The 23,669-nt window shown below is 36.0% G+C and overlaps 1 protein-coding gene across 4 annotated transcripts in view; it reads right to left on the reverse strand.

Moving 5' to 3' along the window:
* Positions 1-1,837: 1,837 nt before the first annotated feature.
* The window catches only part of sp3a (sp3a transcription factor), a 78,582-nt gene continuing 56,750 nt past the window's right edge, over positions 1,838-23,669 (reverse strand). For all 4 annotated transcript variants that reach the window (XM_039757644.1, XM_039757645.1, XM_039757646.1 and 1 more), the window contains 2 exons: positions 10,166-10,362; positions 1,838-3,990 (listed from right to left, as the gene is read on the reverse strand). In XM_039757644.1, coding sequence (XP_039613578.1) covers positions 3,671-3,990; positions 10,166-10,362 — 517 coding nt within the window. In that variant the 3' untranslated portion in view covers positions 1,838-3,670. The remainder of the gene's footprint in view (positions 3,991-10,165; positions 10,363-23,669) is intronic.

Raw genomic sequence — 23,669 nt, forward strand, 5'->3', positions numbered from 1 at the left:
GGGGATCGGTAATACAGGCATGTGGAATGTCGCTGTGTGCTATTTTGAGATTGCTGATCACGAATTATGATTAGATTTTTGAAATTTGATTCTTTGCCAGTGGTTGTAGCTCTCTAAGAGCTTCTCTCAGAAGGTTAAAAACAACACAATTCTAACAAATATATGGAGTATCATTTCAGACTATTTCAAGGTCACCAATTATGATGTTATTTTTGATCCTTTACAAGGGATATAGTCGCTCTCTATGGACTCCGTATCAGAGGGGGGGAAATGACACATTTCTGGCACAATAAGAATATTTAGGCTTTAAACATTTAAACTGAGGCACACATTTTAATATATTAAATTGCTGACACAACTATTTTTATTATGTACCTCTACTTTATAAAGTAAACCATTAGATTTCTTATGAACACCCGAAATTAGGATGGCTTACACTAATGGAGACTTTTTTTTTTTATTTAGAGAAAAAGACACTTATCCAACCAATACTTATTCCTATTTAAGAAGTTTTAAGTTTTTGGATTATTTGTTTCTCCTGAACAAACATTTTAATAAGGCCAAATACACATGTGTACACATATAAGGAAAGAAATTCAAAAACTAAAGATGTTTTGGTACGCTTTGCTTGTAATAAAAATGAAATTTCACTATGACTCTACTGCACAAGATCACCTTTACTTTTTTTTTTCTAAACATATCAAGAACCAAAGCTACCCACTCAGCAAGTTACACTTGAAACAAAGATTCATTCAGACTACGATGAAAACAACATAATTAGAATAAATTTGCATAAATCAGAGTCACTGGGGCAAAAATGCCATAAATGTGGCACCAAATGGCTGGCACAATAATAATAACAGCAGCACAGGCACCAAAGAGAAAATCAGCACTTTCAAAACTATATATAACAGATCAAATAGAGAGAAATCCACAATACTCCTATAAGGGAGTTAGGCTGCAGTTTAAACAAAACTGCTACACAAAATTGTAGATTTAATTAAAAAACAAAGGATTAACATCAAAAAGTGTGAACAGATATATATATATAAAAATGTTTCCTTACAGATTTTCTGTATGTCCAGTTTTATAAAAGAGAATGTTAAAGGAGCAAAGAAAACTAGTTTTGTTTCATAGGCTTTTTCCAATTAATTTGGGAAGTGGTATTTTTTATTAGAAGATATTGGTCTATTGTGACAATTCCAAACTAATCCCCCTTCAACAAAGAACTGCAGTATATCTTCAATTAAAGTCAAGTGATGGCCACGCACATTCTGTCTGTCCAAGGAGGCAATATATGTTCCATGTCTTTTCTGACACGGCTAATCCCAGATGACAATTACATTTTATAATCCAGGCGACTTTTACAGTCAGTACCATCCTTAACATCACATGGAATTCTAGCCACACGTCACAGACAAGTCCATTCAAAACTGCTTAATCTTTTAATTTTAGCTGCTATTTGCCACAACTGCAATTATATTAGCAATGCCAGAGTTGAGGTTGTTTGTTTGTTTTTAAGTTAATATAATTAATGAACTTTAAGGCCACTAGAATTTCTTTGAACTTTAAGGCCAAAAGACTATAAATTTTGTTTGTAACATGCAGTTAAAAGTACATAAGCATTCACTTACATTTCAGAAAAATACAGATGTAATGACACAGCTGGCAACCATCTGCAATGAATTCAACAGCTGCAGTGGCTGGGAGAAGTTCAGTTAGCAATCAGCAGGAGGCGCTGCGGTGCAAGTGTCACTCTGTTAAACAAATAAATGATGAAATCTTTGCACAGCTAGATTTTTCATAATCTTCTAGGACTACAAACACAACTAATAAATCAAAAGTCAAAATAGTGTTTTATTAATGACCACTTTGTTATAATATATGTCAAATACATCAAGGTAATGTCTAATTCGGTTGTGGCCCTAACAGTTACAATATTTTGAACTACTGCCAAAGACCTTTTTAAACTTTTAAAGGAAATTTTGGATGGGAGAAAAAAAAAAATCAATCTACCGAAGGTGGACCCCAGCGGTGTGACCGTATAGCACTCCCAAATTCAAGACACGGTCATTATAATGGACGGTAAAAACAATAGCACATGAAGGGAAAGGAGGGAATAGGGGTTGGAGATACAGGGTTTTTAAACAAGAGCTGCACAAACTACAAACACTTTCTAGGGTAGTATCAAAAGAAATTTGACTTTTGTACAAAAGAAAAAGTTATTAAATTCAGGATGATTAGTAAACATACAGCACAAACAATAAATATGTTTTTTTTTCTATATTTAAAAAAAAAGTAACTGTATTTACCTTGTTCAGTGACATCATAATGCTGGAAGCATTGTCACAACTATAAAGGATTCCTATTATCCAGCAACTGCTGAACAGCTTACAGCTTACTTAGCAAACAAATTCTCTTTAAGACTTTGACATAGAAATATTCTCAACACAGAATTTAAGAAATGGTGGCCTGCATAATTATTGTCTTCTTTTGGTCCATCACATGATATATCTTTATTGTTTACAATAACAAACATGTGTCATCCTACAAACGCCGCAAAAAAAATGATGGTTGTGCTACCTTGTAATCGGACTTATTGCATGACAGTTGTTACAAAAATAAAACAAAATTTGGCAACTTAAACCTTTAACATGGCTTTTTATATATTTATATATATATATATATATTTATATATATAAAGGATTCAGAGTTTAATTGGAATTCCATTTGAAAATGAATGTTTACAAAAGTAACACACATTTAATATTTGTACATATTTAAAATGTAATTAAAATAACGAGTTTTTGATACAACAAAACCAGTACTAAGTAAAGCCTACTATAAATAGCTTTTGCTCAAAAAACTTGATTTGAAAGTGTATGCATAATAAACATCAGATTAACAGAATTACAAAGGAAAAAAGAAATACAAAAACATTTAAATACATGATTGGGGTTTTGCGTTTTTGCCTTCTGCATACAAGTTCAATCTGCAATCACCATGTGGCAATGTCTGAAAAGAACTGCTGGTTTAAATCAATTAATCTTTTGAAAATAAAATATAAATGACATCCCCCCACACCAAACAAAAAAAAAAAAAAAACAACAGAAGTGCAAGAAAGCAGCTTAATGTAGATATGACACATTTGGACTGCTGGCACACTCCAGTACTGTAAGGTCCATGACACACACAAGAGGACAGATGCAGAAGAGTCCCCAGTTTGCTTGATTTAGGTGGACTGACCATACTGACCATGTGCAGCAAGACACTCCTTGAATTTTACAAGCTTCTCCTTCTTTAAATTGCAGAATACGCACATCTACAAAGTTCTTTAATATATAGTTTTAGCTGACAGAAACAAAAATGCCAATTTATTCTGCTCTTGTACCTTTCTTTTCATATTACAGAAATACAATTTCAGAACTATTACACATGAACAGTAGCTAAAACCACATGCAACTCCGCCATGTTACACTACAGAATATGATACAAAATAAGGCATTTCAGTGTGTGTATTGTTAACCACATTGTCATTTTTTGCCCATCCGTAAAAAGACTGCTAAAGAACATAAATTGATAATTCTTTATTTTTTAAAATATATATATATATATATATATATAAAAAAACCACGACCAAGAAAGAGGTTCATGTCCAAATTTTTCAGCTTTACTCCATCACTTCGCTGGCAGCAACTGTTACAAGCTGCAAAGGTATTTCAGAGTTGGAAAGAATCTCTTGAGCACTGGAGTTTGCTGAATTCACAGTCCCAATTCCTGGCACCGAGCCTTGTTGGATGTTAGTTAGGATTAGGGTCGTTCCTCCAGCTGTAATAATGTTATCTGAGGGTGTGGCTGTGTCCACTGCAGCCATCACCGTGCCACTGGAGTTAATGCCCTTTTTGTTTTGATGGGTTTTAATATGCTTGGCAAGATGATCACTTCGCATAAAACGCTTGGAGCACTCTGGACAGACAAACTTCTTCTCCCCTGCCATGAAAATGAAAAAAAAGTTATAAATAAAGAACCTCCTTGCTTGTTCTTTTTTTTTTTTTTAATTAAAAAAAGAATTCTGGCAATAATCAGTAATCAAATCAACATATTAATACATTTAAAATGATTTCCAAAATCTATACTAGAGTGCTTTATTATGCATAAACACTGCGTTATTTTTATAATTCTTCTGTAATTCACCTGGATACTCTGTGATAAATGATACGCTTTTTCAAAAAACTACATATAACAATCTTTTTTTTTTCCATATACAGCAGTCTAAAACTACTTGAAATCTACTACTTAAAATCATGTGATAAGATATTTTATGATAAATTTATTTTGAAAATAATTTTAAAATTAGCCCCTGGCCTTTCACAGTTATGTTTAATAACATAATACAGCACAGATATTTAGAAAAGCTAGTAGAACTACAGTAGTATGCAACTACAATACCACTTTTACTTGTTCTCTATATTCACTCCATGATCTCCTTACTTTCATTTTAAGAGAGCCCGTTGATTAAAGTAGATAATAGTTTCACTGTAGTCATACAGTTTTAAATTCAACTTGTGGTCTGTATGAAATAACTAACATAATGTCCAAAATAATGAAACAACAGAAGATTATGGCAATGTAGGAAAGTAGGTTAATTTCAGAAAGTCTTCAGTAACACTGTGTAGGAGAACGGAGGTCCAATGCATAGTGCTACTCCTTCACAGTTCCAGGAGAATGGACTCAAATCCCAGTCTCTGCCAGTGAGGAGTATTCTCCGCGTCTGTGTGCTTTGATTATCCTTCCACACAAGACTTTAGTGTTAGGGTAACTGCTACAGTAGTCCTGTGACAGACAGTGTATCACATGGTGCCTTGTAACCAAAGCAGCTGGGACAGGCTTGGGACCACCTATGATCCTAAATAATTGGATTAAAGGAGTTCAAAAAAGGAGGGAGGGATGACTAGACTGGCAATCAGCATCATTAACTGCTCACTAATTTAACTTATTTTAAAAACTAAACAAACTCTATCTCTGCTAGTGAAGTATTATGCACATGGCTATGCATTAAATGAAAAAAATAAAGGTCCTTAATTTATTGCAGTTATTGCCCCATTCCAAATGCAAATAAAATAGGTTGTTTCTGGGATAAAATAATGTCAGAGAAACTGACATACTGTAATTCATATTGCTCCACAGATATCCCAATTGGAATGGTCTGTCTGCAATTAAAAACTGTCTTAAACAACAAAAGAAACTTTTGTTTGTGAAATTAAACCTAATTTTCAGGATAACTGTCATTTCAAAGATAAGCTCCTAGACTAGATCATGTGAGTCTGCAGGATGGATGGATGGATAGATACTCAAAATAAGCTGCACATATTTTTTGAAACATGATGAATTTATTGTCATTGACAATTTTTTGAAACATGATGAATTTATTGTCATTGACAAGGCTGTTTATGCACAACTATACAGAGAGAGAATGAAAGCAAGTCTGATGCCAGACAAAAAAAATTAAGTTAAATCTGTACTGTCAATAAGTCTTAAGATTAAAGCAGTCAAGTCAGGTTGGGGAGCATGCATTGGTACAGCACGTTGCCACACCCACTACACAAACCCCCAGGCAGACACGCGGTCTAATCCCACCCTCCGGAAATGACCCTCTATCTGCCGCAGCCAGGTGTTATTTGGGCGACCCCTTGGCCTGGTCCAGCCACTCAGGTCCCCAACAATGAGGATCTTACGAGTTGGATCACCCTCGGAAAAATGCGCCACATGACCGTAGTGTCATAACTGACGCTCCCTCACAATGCAGGTAATGTGCCTCATTCGGGAATGAATGATATATAAAGCAGTGATATATTAAAATAATTTACAAAAATTTGAGTAAATTATGAATCTAATTTCTGTATAACTACCTGTATATTTATGTGAGCATACAGTAAACGTTTGTGTGATACATATTTTCTGATTATACTTGTAAAGAGTGCTCACCACTTATAAATGGAAGTGGGCTACGTAAAAACATGCTGAACTACACTTATTCTTGTACTGACAGGCATAAATATTTTTTAATTAATGTTTTTTTTTTTATTCAACAATGTTAGTATTTTTCTATTATTACACCCAAAAAAAGAGAGGAGGCCCTTTTGATATCAAATTGATCATGAAATTTCTAAATATAAAAGTTTTAAAGAAGAACCTGATTAATGTTCATATTCAGTTTACACATTCTCTTCATGTTCATTTAGGCTTTCTTTCTCCAGGTTTTGCATCCCCCATATGCACCCATATATACAAATGTACATGTTACACTAAGTGGACAAGTCTAACTTGATAAAGAATCGATGCATCTGGGTATCAGTGTGTACGCACTATATGATACAATGCTTCCTTTCCAGAGTTGCTTCCTTTAATCAGATCTAATAACCTACAAGCCAGTAATGCAGTAATTAAGTTCAGAAAATTTGCAGATAAATTTCAAGGTATCATTTAGCAAGCAAGCAAAGAAATTTATAAAGCACATTTAAAACCAACATTATGTTAGTCAAAGTGCTGTACAGATAAAAGGCAAAAGGTAAAGAAAAGGAGAAATAAATTACAAACCACATGTTCATTGGCATAGACACAACTCTATTTTTAAAAAAAAAATTCCTGGAGAGAAACACTAGGGCATCGAGACGTGATCTTCACGTGAAGATCACGGAAGACACTTAAAAGAAACCGCGAGATGAAAGAGATTGGCCAAAGAGCGTCTCACGGGGACCTTAAACATGAGACTTTGTGCCAAGAGTTTGACCCAGGACCGTCTTGCGGTGACGTAGAACATGAGATTCTTGCAAGACACACCCTACTTACAATCCGTCTATACTAATAAAAGGCAAAGCCCTCACTGACTCACTCATTCATCACTAATTCTCCAACTTCCCGTGTAGGCAGAAGGATGAAATTTGGCAGGCTCATTCCTTACAGCTTACTTTCAAAAGTTGGGCAGGTTTCATTTCGAAATTCTATGCATAATGGTCATAACTGGAACCTACTTTGTCGCCCATATACTGTAATAGACTGCAGCTCAATGGCCGTGGGAGGCGGAGTTGTGTCTCGCATCATCACACCTCCCACGTAATCACGTGAACTGACTGTGACCGCAGTACGTAGAGAACAAGGCACAGCTCCAAAGAGCTCTGAAGAAAAGACGCATTACACAATTGAGAAGGCAGAAAAAGAATATCAAGCAAGTGACGCATACACACATCAGAGCTACAAAAATGGAAGAGTCTGAAGAAAGCGCGTTGCTAGGACTGATCGGAGGCAAATTTCATTTCGAAAGACTACCCGACGGAAGCCTTGATAAAAGCGTGGTTTTGTGCAAATTGTGTAAAAAGGAGTTTGTATAACACCGACGCACTTCAACCTTACGGTACCATTTAAATGCAAAACATGTTACAGCGAGCACAGAAACTGTGTATGCTGTTAGCACTAGCAGTGCGAGTTCGAGTACCAACAAAAGGTGTCGGCAGCCCAAACCTGATGAAATGACTGGCTTCAGGAGCAAAATTCGTAAGTCAACATCGGTCAAACTTACAAATTCTCTCGCAAAATGGATTGCTTTGGACTGTAGACCACTAACGGTGGAAGATAGGGGGTTAGAAAATGTGCTACAGTTAGCGTCAGGTTATCCAACTTTCCAACTGCCGTGCCAAAAGACTATTTCAAGTAAAATTTAACAGCTTTATGACACTGAAAAGCAAGCAAATTTAGATGCATTACAGAAAGCGGACTTTGTGGCTCTTACTGGGGGCTCATTGGACTTCCGTGACCTTTAGTAATTTTACTTGCATCTAATTACAAAATGTTCAATGATCACACTGTTTTAGCCTAATGTACAAAATAATTTTGGCTAAGGTTACTCGGAGTTTAAAAGGTGAAGCTGGCCAAATTACCTTTTATGTTTCTGCCTTATTTTTAAGAAGAAAAACTGCACTTTATGTTGAAATGTTTGTTATTATTATTTAAAGACAATGCCATTCTGAACATGTATTTAAAGTACTTAGAATACCACTTTATTTTTAAGTCTGCACAATTTTAGCCAGGGATGCTATTTTTGTTTCTGTTCTGAACAGAAATGCAGTTTAAATGCATTTTATTTTTTTTCAGAAATTAAAAGACCTTGAGTTTACAATATTCATGTCCATGTCTATTATTTGATTCTGTCGCCCACTAAAACCCTTTTAAATTAAAAAAAAAAAAACATTTGCGCTTTGGGACAAATTTTCTTGTGTGATTACATGCGATTAATCAAGATTAATTAATTATAAAGCCTCTAATTAATTAGATAATTTTTTTTAATCGAGTCCCACCCCTAATTTTATATTATATATATATATATATATATATATATATATATATATATATATATATATATATATGTGTGTGTGTGTGTGTGCCAGCAACACTCATATCAATGACAAAACGATTACATCGTCAATCATGTTACGTTATTATTAAAATGTTTCCTTTTCTTTTTCATTACTTCTTTAACACAATACTTCTCCACTGCAAAGCTCGGGTATTTTACTAGTATCAAATAAGCCCAGAGGCAGCAAAACACTCAGTCATGTAAAGGAGGCTTTGAGCACACACAGATCCAGGGCTCTCAGCACATATAAAATGTATAAGGACAATACATTATAAATGAAATGTAAACGACTAAGCGAAGAAGAAAGCAGCGCAGAGAAAAGAGTCTCAAAAGCGTTGTAGAAAAAAAAAAACACAAAGAAGAATCTAGGTGCAAATTCAGAAAATAAGGAAAGTAATTATCAGACCGAAACAAGTGGAATTGGAAAAAAAAAAAAGCACGTCCAATCCAGCTCAGAATTAAAAGACAGAGAGTAAAGGACAAAGTAGAACTTCATAAACGCATTCACAAACATGCAGAGCAGGTTAGAGATTATGAAAGCAGTGGAATTCGAAAGGCTCAAAAAAAAAAAAAAAAACAGCGCAATACACGTGGAGAAAGTTTTTTAAAAAAAAAAAAAGATCACAGTAGCGCAAACAAATGGAAATTATTACTTGAAAAAGGGAAAATAATCACCACGGATCAGGTGTCATTGAAAAAAAGCAGGACAAAGAGAGGTCAGAATGTCATAAAGAGGTTAAAAAACATGGGGGCCAAACACATGCACAACAGGTTAGAGATAATGAAGACTGGAATTAAAAAGACTAAAAAAAACGTAGGCGCGAAACACATGCAGAGTAAGAAACAATATGAAAGCAAAAAACAACAGTGCCAAAACAAAGACAGTAAACATCGCATTAGCGCAAAGAAAGAAAAATTACTCGGAGAAATAACGGAAAGATGAACAGAGATCGAATATATGGACATAGGTAATATGCCAGAAGTATATAAATATTATAAGGCTTTGAAGTTTAAGTCAGAGAATTTCAAAAACAGAATTTACCTCACATGCATTTATTGGTTACTTTGCAAAAAAATTATTAACTGCTGATGATGTCGATCGTTTTGTCTGGGCTGAAATTCCAAACAGAGAAACCTATTCTGAATTAGAGTACAAAGTACTTAAAAACATGTCCCACTGACCTCATTAAAAAGATTCAGCACATTGGGATTCGAAAGATTCCAAATATTGTTTTTACAAGTTCTGAAATAACAGTGAAACTAATGAAGAAGCAACAATTCAAAGAAAAAAAAATCTTAAAAGTGGGTATCCGCAAAACCAAACACGGGGGTTGGCAAGTGAAGCGAGCAGGGGGCAAAGCCCCCTAGATAAGACAAAAAAGCAAAAGTCTAGAAAAAATGCATCTAGATGAAACGTGAGTTTGGAGTTTACATTTAAAAACAGTAACATAAGGAGCAGCTCTAATATTGAGGAGTACATTGTTCCACAATTCTAGGGCAGCTACTACTCCAACGAGTACTCTCTATTGAGCACATGCTCTACAAGCTGCTATGCATATGTACTACTGTAACGGCAACAATTTATTAGCAAACTCAATAAAAAAAAAAAAGGAAGCATAGTATAACGGACGGACACACTCTATCTTTTCTTTGCTGACCATATACAATTTTAGAGTGAAGCTGTATAAATTATATTAAAATAACTATATAACTATATATAAATCAACTTATTTTTCAGGAATTTTCTACACTTACCTGTGTGTGTTCTTCTGTGTCGCTGTAACTCATCACTTCGGGTAAACCTTTTTCCGCAAAACATCCAAGTACATACAAAGGGCCGCTCGCCAGAGTGCCAACGTAAGTGAGCCCTCAAGTGTGATGTCTTCCCATAAACTTTTCCACAGCCAGGAATGTGGCAAATGTGTTGCTTTTTCTTTCCTAAATTAGAACCTCTGGAAGACACAGCCAGAAACAATTATAATTAATAACAAATTATATATGCTGCACATTTTAACATTTGCTTTGACCATATAAAACTAATGAGGGATAAAGCCTAAACGGTTTCATTTCATATTGTATGTAGGAAAGTGTTTAGAGGGAAAAAAACACAGGAAAATATCTGCTTATAACTTAAAATATAATTCTCACATTAACTTACTTGATACAATTTTTTTTGTTGGACTCACCAAAGACATTTTTACTATAATTCAGAGACAGTTACTTAGAAAAATTATGCTATGGGTGTACTGCACACATTTTGCTGCCATCTTTCAACACCAAAACCATTAAGTTTATCAACATTACGTTGAAAAAAACATACAACTTTGCGATTTAAATTAAAGTGTGCTATAAAAAAATAAACTGTTATTCTCCACGTTTATGTGGATTTACTTATACGGATGAAAGGCAAGCTAGTCAAGTCAGGTATCAGAGTTTGCATCCTGCAAAGGATTAACATCTTATTCCAAGTCTGTATTTAGCTTTTGTCAGCTGGGATCAGTTCCAGTTGTCCATCAGTTTCACACTGGAATGGGAAGGCCTGAGAAATAATGTATTCTGCCCATTCTCAAAGCCTGCTTAATCCAGTTAAAATACTTTATACATATTAACATAGAAATAAAACCTAGTGCAGTCACAATCTATAAAAGGGATGGAATACTTTTGACTTTCAAATGAAACAGATAAAAAATTAGGGGCTGACAGCAAACTTACATTGGATATTTAAACCTTATTTGCTTTACCATATGACTGTAATCCATATTTTACTTTGAATGCTCAAATGCCTTCAAATTCTTCTTTTGTTTTTATAATTAACCAGTTTCCTCATATAATATTAAATATACAATAATGACGCTAACAATTCAAACAAAGATCAATGAGTAACATAAGCAGGACAGGAGTGAGGAGAGCTATTTCACTGCAGCACAAAAAAATATATACATATACAGTACAGTAGCTTTACTTTTATTGAAGAAAAATGTTATGCTACTCTAGCATATAAAGTAAAAATATTTTTAACAATTTCGTTTAGATACTGCAAAAATGTATCTATTACTCATTTACTGTTATGCAACAAGACCTTAACAAACACTTGTTTGGTTGTTCATAATGCAAAGCATCAGTAAAGGGTTTGTTTATTCAACTGTGTAATGTGGCCTGCTAACAAAGCTTCACTTTAGAGTGGTCCGAGGTGGCTTAAGCATGACACATTATAATTCAGTGTATGATCTGTGAATCCTACATATTAGCAAGTAATTTTAGCATCACATCAATATTTCACACCGCAGAGAGAAGAATAACAAATCTACTGATGATTTATGTTATGAAGACCCAAATAAGTATCTGTTAAAGTATTGCTACATATATTAAGTACAAAGCACAGGAAAGTTGTTATTCAATTCATAGAATGAGGCCTATAAAAAAAAATTTACTTTGGAACGTTCTGAGGTGGCATCACTGAGACACATTTCTGTTGATATTACATATTTAGTATAAGACCTGTGAATTCTTCATTTTACCAAGTGATTTTACTATCATGTTAATACACCACACTGCACAGAGATGAATAAACTATCTACTGATATTTTAATAGTGTTAAGAAGATGAAAGAACCCTTTGTTAAGGCCATGTTCCATAAGAATAAAGGAGTAATAGATGCATTTTTGCAATACCTACACTAAAGTGTTACCACATATTAAATATATTTGGTGTCTAAACAGACCAACAGTGCACAGAGTTCACAAAGGACTCCTGAAGTTTAGTTTGATAAAGAAATATGTTTTTAATTAAATAACAGTTGCTGAATCTTTTTTATTTGACATTCCCCATGGTTTAAAGATATATTACATTATATAATGCACATGTATATTTGTGCATTTATTTTTAGACTTGGTGGTCTGCCAAGAAATCTAAACCATATAATATTTTGAAGCACCGTATATATAAAAATATGAGACAAATATACAAATTGAAATAAAACCACTTTGTTTTTTTGTTCCACATAGCTAATTTCAGATTTAGATACTTTTTTGTGCTTTTCTATGGTAGATGAAGAATTCTAACCATCACATGTGGTCTTCAAAAGAAAACAAGTTTCCACCATTTTCCTTGCTATTAACAAAGCTAACAAGTTCATTCAGAGTGCCTTGTATGCCAGTACATAACATTCACATAAACTACATCACGTTTATGCGGTGGAAAGAGTGAAGTCTATCCTGGCAACAACTAACCCTGAACATGGTGCCAATCCATCACAAGATCACAATGAATACATGTACTGTACATTCAAGAAATCACATATCCATGAGGCTGAGGAAGAAAAGTAACTGACCTACAAAAGCTGTAAATAGCTGGATGAATGATTGTATGGAGAGTGACAGAAAAATAGGGTGAACCAGACAACATATAAGATGATTAAAATTAAATTCCAAACCAAAATTGAGAACTGAGGATTTCTTTCAAATTTAAATGTGGCCAGATTTGTGCATGATCCACTTGGCTGGTAAGAAAACCCAAGTCATTTTTCATGATTTCACATATTTAACCTCTTAGTAAACTCGACAACCATAGTGATACAGGAAGTCCATTACAGATTGTATGCATTTATACATAGTAGCCAAGATATACAAGCCTATGAGAATTAGGATATTACATGTGCATTACATGTGGTGATAGAACTTGCATTTTTACGGCTTAAAAATCAATTATGAATCCCATTTTTCTCTAGTTTTTTTTAGAAATACACATTTTTGGCCTCCAAAAGGATGTGAAAAGTTTAGATAGACATTACTGAAAAAAGAAAAAGATAATGAATGTTGATACCTGTGGTATTTACTTTTAAACACTGCAGTTCTTCATCCAAAGTCAAAGATAGGGCATGAAAAACATGGATGGTAGCATATAAGGAAAAACTGGTCTCATATTCATAAGGATGCCTGATGAATTTAGGAGCAAATTATCAGACCCAGGTAAAAATATAAAGGGCAAATTGGTTACTGTTAATTCCCTTTTCAAGTTACATTATCTCTTCACTTGCATCAAGAAATATTTTACATACCACAAATTCAGAATTTTGCACAAACATATTTTAGCCCTAAACATGATTAAGCCTCATAACAACACCCCTAGGCAGTTTTAAGGTGACTAAGATATTACAGTCTGCTGCTTTGTTTCCAGACAAAGAGGCAGGAAAAGCCTGTGTTCAATTATTTCGATTCATACTGGTTACACTGGACCCAAGGAGGAGCAGTGATGCTATGAACGTCTTTTACATTTTTATGTTTGTTAAAGAGTTTTTGTTATAGAGTGAAAGGAAGTTTTTATTTTAATTATTTTTCCATTTACAAAAAAAAGAGAGATAGACTGGTTTCTGTTTTTCCTGTCCTGCTGTGTACCTTCTAAGACCTGTGCAATGACAAGAAACATGTTTTTGGCACACATGTATCTTTGTCATCTGCTATACAAATGTTTCCTTTGGTGTGGAACAACAGGTTTGAAAGGACAGGAAGAATGGTAAAGTACCCCAAGAGCAAAATCTACATGACCACTGCTAATTTAGCTGCCCACAAACCATAACAGACAAGACTGAGAAAGCATGTGTCTAAAAGCAGGAAACAGTTTGTGGGCACATGTGGGATAAACCTGGTACAGCAAATGTGTGCTACAATAAAATGAGCACGGCTGAATTGAAAAACATTGACAGAGCAACTACATACATTCTTACATTCTCAAACCTGCGCAATCCAATTCACAGTTGCAGTGATGGGGCGCAAGTGTAACACAAACCCCTCACTGGGTATGCAAATGCACAAACCCACATATGCAAATCCTATATGGACAATGAAAAGGCACTTGATTCAAACCAATGATACCGGAGCCATAAAGCAGCAGTAGTAGCCACTGCATTAATCATACTGCCTAAGATCGAGTCTAAACTTTCCAAATGAATTTTATCTTCTGTTTTTGCTCATGTTTTTGGTAACATTTTCGTTTCGTGCAGAGCTCAACCAGTCTGTTTTGCATTATTTCTCTGTAATTAACCATAATTACTGATTTGTTGCTGCATTTTCCTTCACCAAACACAATGTTTAAGTGTCCCATTATTATCAGTTTCTTGCTTACGTTTTCCTGAGGTGATTAACTTAAGAAAGCTGCAAAACCTGCTCAGCTTCATGTTGTGACAATATGCACGTAAATCATTTCAGATTTTTTTCTCAAGGTTTTACTTATTACACCTGCCTATACTTCATTTTATTTTTGCGAAGTGCATTTCACTCAGTAAGCTGTAAAAATAGTTAAATTCAGTTGTAACACCTGTTTCCTGTTATTTCAATTAACCTGATCTTTAACAATACAAGGGCGGCACAGTGGCGCAGTGGTAGTGCAGCTGCCTCGCAGTTAGGAGACCCGGGTTCGCTTCCCGGGTCCTCCCTACATGGAGTTTGCATGTTCTCCCCGTGTCTGCGTGGGTTTCCTCTGGGTGCTCCGGTTTCCTCCCACAATCCAAAGACATGCAGGTTAGGTGGATTGGCGATTCTAAATTGGCCCTAGTGTGTGCTTGGTGTGTGGGTGTGTTTGTGTGTGTCCTGCAGTGGGTTGGCACCCTGCCCAGGATTGGTTCCTGCCCTGTGTTGGCTGGGATTGGCTCCAGCAGACCCCCATGACCCTGTATTCGGATTCAGCGGGTTAGAAAATGGATGGATGGATGGATTTAACAATACAGGTCTATTAATATTAAAGTACAGATCTGCAAAATTGACAACAGTGGATGAGAAGAAAACAAACTACAGTCAACAGAATTCCCGGATAAATTAAACCTTTGGGAGGTCAATCGTCAGATATAAAATAAACAGTACCCCGTCATTGTTAGTCACAGTTTAAGTGAACTAGACTATGGGTTCCCCAACATTTTTAAATCGAGGACCCACCAAAATGTTATACTTTCTGGTCAAGGGCTCCAAAATTAATTACACAAAGTTGCAAAGTCAAGCAAGATATGGATCCTGGTACCACTAACAAATAGTCAAACAACATGATCAATCAAATAAGACACTAAACAATAGGTTTACAGAATCATTATTGTCACATGTACAGATATAGCAGACAGCCATGTGATCAAATGTGAAATAATATCACTAGGCTAGAACTACATAGCTACAGCCCTACGTTTATACAACTAAATAACATTTTGAGTTCTGTTTATCTAAAAATTGAAGTGGATTCAAAAGATATTTGGACACCTTCACTTTCTGCACATTGTACTGTAATTTAAAATGGGTACATTTTTGCCCATCAACCAAAATTCAAAAAACCCATAACAATAAAGTGGACACATGTTGTCACAAAGGATTGCAAATTTATTACAAATCAAAAACTGAAATCTCTCATTCAAAGAAGTATTCAGACCTTTAATTCAGTACTTTGTATAATCCCCTTTGGCAGCAATTATAGCTTCAGGTAAGTCTCTATAAGCTTTGCACACGTGGATTTGGGAACTTTATCTCATTCTTCCTGGCAAAACCTATCAAGCTCCATTAGAATGGATAGCAAGCGCCTGTAAATTTCCATCTTTGGGGCTTTCCAGATGTTTTATAGGATTTATGCCTAGGCCATTTAAGGAAAGTCTAAGACTTATCCTGAAGCCACTCCAGCATTGGCTTGGAAATATCGATTTAATATTTTAAAGTTATTTCACTACTCATTTGTCATGGCATCGATTCTATAGCCTATATTTCAAATGCACTTCCGGTTTGCCATGGCTCAAGTTGCAGCCCCATTTCCATCCACTCACAAGTGTTAATGTTATTTTCAGCAAAGAAAAGAGCTTTTACCATAATGCTTAACTGGCAAAATAAAGAAGTCAAAGTGATGTTTGGAAATACTTGACCCTTCTAGGAAATGGGGAGGGAAAACCACAAGATACATGTAAGCCTATATGCAAGAATTGCAAGCAAGTCAATACCAGAAATTTCAAAAGGTATATTTTTTCAAAATTAGTAAGTAGGAAAACCGTAAACTGTTGCGAATGAAGTAGGGATATGGCATTTATTTTTTTTCTACAGGTTAAAATATTTTTTTAACCAGTTCAACATTTAATGCATTAAGACCGGGGTCTACTATTATGTTTGCCTGTGGGTCACTTTTATTCTACGCTGTTCATTCATGGGTAACAATCTTTAGTAAAGGGGCTCAGTCGCTCCCTCAATTTTTAAACCCTCGCTTCAAAGTGCGCTACCATAGTGCGTTACTTTCTTTAATTTTACGACGAGTGGTTTTAAAATTTTGTCATTATTACATATACTATATAATGTAAGGTGCTGTAACTTTAAAGTGTTCAACTGCATAATCAATGGCGTTACTCCTCCGTGTGCTCCTGTACTTCAGAGCATGTATTTAGTACGTCAAGGATTATTTGCAACCCAACAAAAGCAAGCCGTAGTCTCACAGAAGAGCAGGTTTACATGGTAGTGTTTCTTGCAAAATATCTGGAAGTTACAAAGACAATTTAATTAATTCATTTCCACAAAAATGCAATGTGCACTTGATTGCATTTATGCAAAGCCTCTAAGTGTGTTAGCAGTTTGTTTTTGCGTTACTTTTCTGAACAACTGTTTATAAAACACCATATTAACATTAACTTGAATGTTTATTTAATACTTGTTTTAAAATTTTTATGCATAATGTTTAAAAAAGATTGCAATACTTATTCAATTAACATTTAATAATATTTCTTACATTTCATTATACTACCTCAGTAGTATTTTCATTAAAATTATAAAGATTCTTATCATTTGTTTTCATTAATGTTAAAATTTTACTGAATACAGAATAGTACTTTATTTAAAAACATTTTATTGAGCTACATCATTTACTGTATTTAGTATTGAAAATGGTATCAAATTTCGATATTTTTCTTAGTATTTGTATCAATTTGAAATTTTGGTATTGTGACAAAAAAATTATTCAGGTCATTGTCGTGGTGTATAATCAACCCCTTCTCAGTTTGTATGCATTCTGGAGCAGGTTTTATCAAGGACCTCTCTGTACTTGGCTGCATTCATCATTCCCCCCGTTCTGAGCAACCTCTCTGTTCCTGTCGCTGAGAAGCACCCCCATAACATGCTTCACCAAAGAGATGGTATTAAGCAGGAGATGCACAATGCCTGGTCTTTACAAGATATAGTGTTTGGTGTTCTGTCCAAAGAAATCAATTTTGACCTCATTAAACCACAGAATGTTTTGCTCAGAGTCCCTTAAACACTGTCTGGGAAACTCCAAGTGGGCTCTCAAATGTATTTTATTCAACAGTGGCTTCTGTCTGATTAGTGGAGTGATGTTGAGATGACGGTCCTTCTGACAGGTACTCACATCTCAGGAGAAGACTTCTGATGCTCTGTCAGAGTGACCATTGTCCAATCTGTTCTAATTGCATCTCATAAGTAACTGAATCAAACATGATTTACATGACCATAGCAAATAGTCTGAAAACTTACAGTAAGGAGAGATGTTAGTTTTGGATTTTTAACAAATTTGCAAATGTTTTCAGTTTGTTTTTATTGGTTAGAGTGTAGATTGAGGAGCAAAAAATGGCAAATGTATCCACTTGAAATTAAATGTACAACACAATAACAGGCATAAAGTAGAGATGCTCTAATCACTTTTTTAAGGCTGATACCAATCACTAATTTCATGTTACTGGATCGGCGGATTCCAATACCATTTTTTTTTCCCCTTTTCTTTATTCCTTTAAAAATGTTTTACACTAAGCTCCTGCATAGATGCCTTATGTTTAACTGTTTATTGTTTTATTTAACAAAGTGAAATTCTGTAGGCTTATTGTTCAGTGATCAAAAAAAAACTGCTTTTTTTTTTCTCAAAATACATACTTTAACTAATAAAATATACAAAAAAAATTGTATCAATAATGCATACAGCAAAAAAGGAAATAAAATGTTTATTATAATTACAAGTTGTCATACTGTTTATTTTTTTCTGTAATGTACCCTCTCTGAAATAAGGCTTAATTTTATAAAAATAAAAAAAAAGTATTTTCACCATTTCTTTAATAACCAAAAAAAATTACAAATATACACACATGCATATGCTCACTCAAACAATTAATTGATATTGGCAATTAAACACTGTCTAAATGTAAATATACACATACAATACTTTTTAGTCATTATTTGCACTATAGTTTTTTTGCTGTTAAAATATACATCCATCCATCGTCCAACCCGTTATATCCTAACACAGGGTCATGGGGGTTCGCTGGAGCCAATCCCAGCCAGCAAAGGGTGCAAAGCAGGAACACATTCCCGGGCAGGGCGCCAGCCCACTGCAGGGCACACACACACCAAGCACACACTAGGGACAATTTAGAATCGCCAATGCAGCTAACCTGCATGTCTTTGGACTGTGGGAGGAAACTGAAGTTTAAAATATACATTTACTATATTTATAAGGGTGTATTTTTATTTTCTCATATCAGCTAGACAATCTTAAGGTGTAATTACAAATATTGATTATTATTTAAATTATGTAGTACTTATTTCTTACCAAAACGTATGATGTATGGCACACAGCAACAAATAATAAACACAGTACAAATCTTTAAAAAGACTGCAAATGTATCAAATGTTCATAAGTTGTTTATCAAGAAGACACACAACTAACATGCTTAACAGGTTTGTAAGTAAAAGATAACATTTTTCTGTTAAGCTAACAAGCCTACTTTACTAAGCAGTAATTTCAAATGCATCTTTATATTTTCCTTTCCCATTTAAAAACACTACGGTGTTGTACCGTGTTAGCCATTATGAATGGCCATTAAAAATGTAAGCTGCTGCACTTAAAACAAGCTTGCTGTCCAAACTAAAATGGTGTCTGTTTTAATTAAAGAACAAAACAGAAAGGTTTGAATCCAAGTAGTTTTTCTTGCGGTTTGTCAAATTACACAAGACGATTTCTCCGATTACTTTTTCTCAGCTTAATACTCCACTTTGTTTAATGTAAAGGCTAAGATCTCTGATAAAACACACCTCCACTGCTGCTCTTTGTTTACACTGCAGGAAGTCTGCTGCAAAAAAAGCACTGCAGATCGGCTGATTTAAATCGGCAGCCACTCAGTCAGAGAATCCCTAGCAGAAAGAGAAGGACTTTGAATACTTTTTGAATTTGCTGTATATAAGGCAATTATTAAAAAAAACTTTAAAATTGAAATTGATTTTATTTTTCCACTTTTTTAGGACATTAACCTTTCTAGGAAATCCATAGCCTTCGGGTGGTCCAAAACCTAGCCAAAAGGCCACATACCTCTTCATGAGCATTCATAGGTTAGGCTGTTTATTAATAAAATTAAATCCTTTAATTCATGGTCTCTAAGACTAATATCTATGGTGTAATTTCACACATGCAGGAGTAGCAACCTGGCAATAAATTAGTGGCACTAAGTGCCACAACAGGATACCAAGAAGACAAACACTACAGAGGAGATGGTCAGCAATAATCTATTATAACTGTAACACTTGTATCCATATAACATCCAGCATATTGTTCTGTTTTTAGTGATACTTCTTTTCTTGGAAAGTACTTCCTTACCACAGTAGCAGTGCTTAGGAATAGCTTCATATGAAATGAGATCTGTTTTAGTCAGCATGTTACTTGCCATTAGATCCTCCCTCACCCCTTTCTGTGCGCTCACAGGGCCACTTGACTATCTCTTATCATTCACATTTTTATATTTATGGCTCCTTCACCAGGTATTCCATTTACTCATTTTCATGAGAGCAACCCCAAGCTTGAACAGACTAATTCCAAAAAAATGTTATGTTATAAAATGAATGTTTGTTCGTTGGAGTGCACTTTAAAACAGAAAATGACTTATTAAGACTGCTTTATGTTCTCTCACAATAGCACTTTTTTAAATATTCGCAATAACATTAAAAGCAATTTGGGAATTAAACAAAGCTGCTCAGAATCTCCTAAAGCTTAATTAATGAAAATGCTTAGTTTAACTATGCATATCAAGGTTAGTAATGTGATGTGTACTTCCTGATTTGGTTATCCTAGTGCTGTTTATAACCACAAACACCACAAAAGAGTGTAACTGCAGTCCACAATACCTATGATGTCACTTTCGACATGCTCACATAACAGAGTCACTCTCAACACATCCATTTCAAGACATTTGTCATTGTACTAATAAAGTGCATTATATATTTCATTCCAACAGTATACAACAGTACACAACCGACACTTTAACCTAAAAATAAGAAATAAAAAGAACAACAGAAGTAGTACTAATTCCACTGGATCCCACTAATTGTCACACAGAGAGAAGTAGCTGATGGTATGACTATAGTTGTCTCAAAATTGGGTCATGGGAGAATAGGGTGCCAATCGTAACTTAAAGCTGTTACTGGAATTTGTTGCTTATTTAAATGAATTATTTCATTTTTCTACATTAATGAAGAAGATCACCAGAATGTGTATAGAATCAAATGAAACTAGTGCTCCTACTACCATTCTTTATTTCCTTTATTATTTCATATGTAAATTTTCCTTTACTAACTCTTTCAGGTCAGATGTGTACTTTTGTCGAAATTCAAGGATAGAGGCTGGTAATCAACTGTAAACAGTGACAAAACTCACTTAGTTTGACTCTCTTTCTATGTAGAAGGACAGTTAGCTTTATTGATTTGAACTCAATTTCCTGTACGTGAATGAATAGCAAAGAGCAAACAACCTCTAGAATGGAATCAGCATCTGGTGAGAGACCAAATCGAATGCACAAAGCAGAATACTCAGTAGACAATGTATCATTACTGTCAGACTCCGATTTTGATGCATATGATCTGGAGATGAAGATCGAAAATGAAAGTAGGTAGCAGCATGGGAGGTCGGTCACTTAGAAGAGGTACAAACCAGACTGAATCACACTGCAACTGTCACCTCCACCCACCTGGCGCATGAAGACAGCCAGGCATCTGGCCCACTGCACATTCCTGCTAGTCGTCAAGCTGCCCCCACTCAGCCACCAGAAACGGCGAACAAGCGCAGAAAGCTGCCACGACATGCAGCAACAGACATTTTATGTTGATTTATGTGGTTTTCAGAAAATTTAATATTTTTTTGGGAAAAAAATGTAACCCTAAAAGACTTGTTATAGTGTAAGGATGTTTGTTGCCTCAGTTTTATAGCGTGTAGTACTGCAGTGTTTCTCAACCACTAGGTAGTTGTGGGGTGCCACTGCTGGGTTGTGAGTAGCTATTATTTGTAACTAGCCAACCCACGGCGTACCATACACCGCATAATCAGGCTGGTTTTTTTAATGATTTTTAAGCACAGGGAGAAAATTAACATTTGAAAAATCGGTAATGTAATATATCAGCAAGAAAAGCAACATTGTAACAATGCACGGAACGAACCCACACACAATCGTCCGTGACTGCAAACTGGCGGACCGCCATCACACCTTCTCCTCCCAGACGGAGGGATGGGGGTGGACGGCGCTCAGGTTGGAACGGGAGGAGAGGAGAAGGATGTCCATTCCGCTCCCTCCGTCATGCTAGTCTGCTGATTTCTCGTTCAGTATGCACTGCCTGCTCATGTGCCCACCTCCAACTCGTCACTTGAGACGTTGTCATCTTTGCACAGTCCAGATGCACCTGTGACTCACGTATACTTTTCATTGCTCTGTCCGGATGTTTGTCGCGGATGCGAATTGCTGTATGTAGCGTGTAAAACAGTTTGCTATGGTGCACGCGGTCGTGCAGCATAACGGAAAACCCGGTTTTTAAAGACTGTTTACTTCATTGTGTTTTATCCTCAGTTGTAAAGGATTGTTTTAAGGATCCAATGGGATGCCCCTCGCAAACTGTTTTACACGCTGCATATGGCGATTCACCTCCTCGAGAAACATGCCTCTACGAACAGTCAACGTGGCTCGGAGGTGCATGTGGCCTCTACGACAGACGAATATAAATGACGCCGTTTTTTCTGTGTTGTCGCGTCTGAGTTGGTGGGCTTGGCTCTGCGAGTTGTCATCGTATCCAATGGTCTTGGAGTTGGTTGGGCGTGGCTCCTTCCTGTGTGCGCCATAGGTGTCTTACTTGTCGGCGGCTTAGTGAATCCACGCCCCTTCCGGCGTGCTTTCCATGGGTGTCTTGCCTTAGTGAATTATATATATATATATATATATATATATATATACTGCTCAAAAGAATTAAAGGAACACTTTTTAATCAGCGTATAGCATAAAGTCAATGAAACTTATGGGATATTAATCTGGTCAGTTAAGTAGCAGAGGGGGTTGTTAATCAGTTTCAGCTGCTGTGGTGTTAATGAAATTAACAACAGATGCACTAGAGGGGCAACAATGAGATGACCCCCAAAACAGGAATGGTTTAACAGGTTGAGGCCACTGACATTTTTCCCTCCTCATCTTTTCTGACTGTTTCTTCACTAGTTTTGCATTTGGCTACAGTCAGTGTCACTACTGGTAGCATGAGGCGATACCTGGACCCTACAGAGGTTGCACAGGTAGTCCAACTTCTCCAGGATGGCACATCAATGCGTGTCATTGCCAGAAGTTTTGCTGTGTCTCCTGCACAGTCTCAAGGGCATGGAGGAGATTCTAGGAGACAAGCAGTTACTCTAGGAGAGCTGGAGAGGGCCATAGAAGGTCAATAACCCATCAGCAGGACCAGTATCTGCTCCTTTGGGCAAGGAGGAACAGGATGAGCACTGCCAGAGCCCTACAAAATGACCTCCAGCAGGCCACTGGTGTGAATGTCTCTGACCAAACAACCAGAAAGACTTCATGAGGGTGACCCAAGGGCCCCATGTCCTCTAATGGGCCCTGAGCTCACTGCCCAGCAGCATGCAGCTCGATTGGCATTAGCCATAGAATACCAGAATTGGCAGATGCACCACTGGTGCCCTGTGCTTTACAGATGAGAGCAGGTTCACCCTGAGCACGTGACAGAAGTGAAAGGGTCTGGAGAAGCCATGGAGAACATTATGCTGCCTGTAACATCATTCAGCATGAGCAGTTTGGTGGTGGGTTAATGATTGTCTGGGGAGGCATATCCATGGAGGGTCACACAGACTGCTACAGGCTTGACAAAGGCACCTTGGCTGCCATTAGGTATCAGGATGAAATCCTTGGACCCATTGTCAGACCCTATGCTGGTACAGTGGCTCCTGGTGCACGACAATTCCTGGCCTCATGTGGTGAGAGTATGCAGGCAGTTCCTGG

This window comes from Polypterus senegalus, chromosome 6, assembly GCF_016835505.1.
Source record: "Polypterus senegalus isolate Bchr_013 chromosome 6, ASM1683550v1, whole genome shotgun sequence".
NCBI classification, from domain to species: domain Eukaryota; kingdom Metazoa; phylum Chordata; class Cladistia; order Polypteriformes; family Polypteridae; genus Polypterus; species Polypterus senegalus.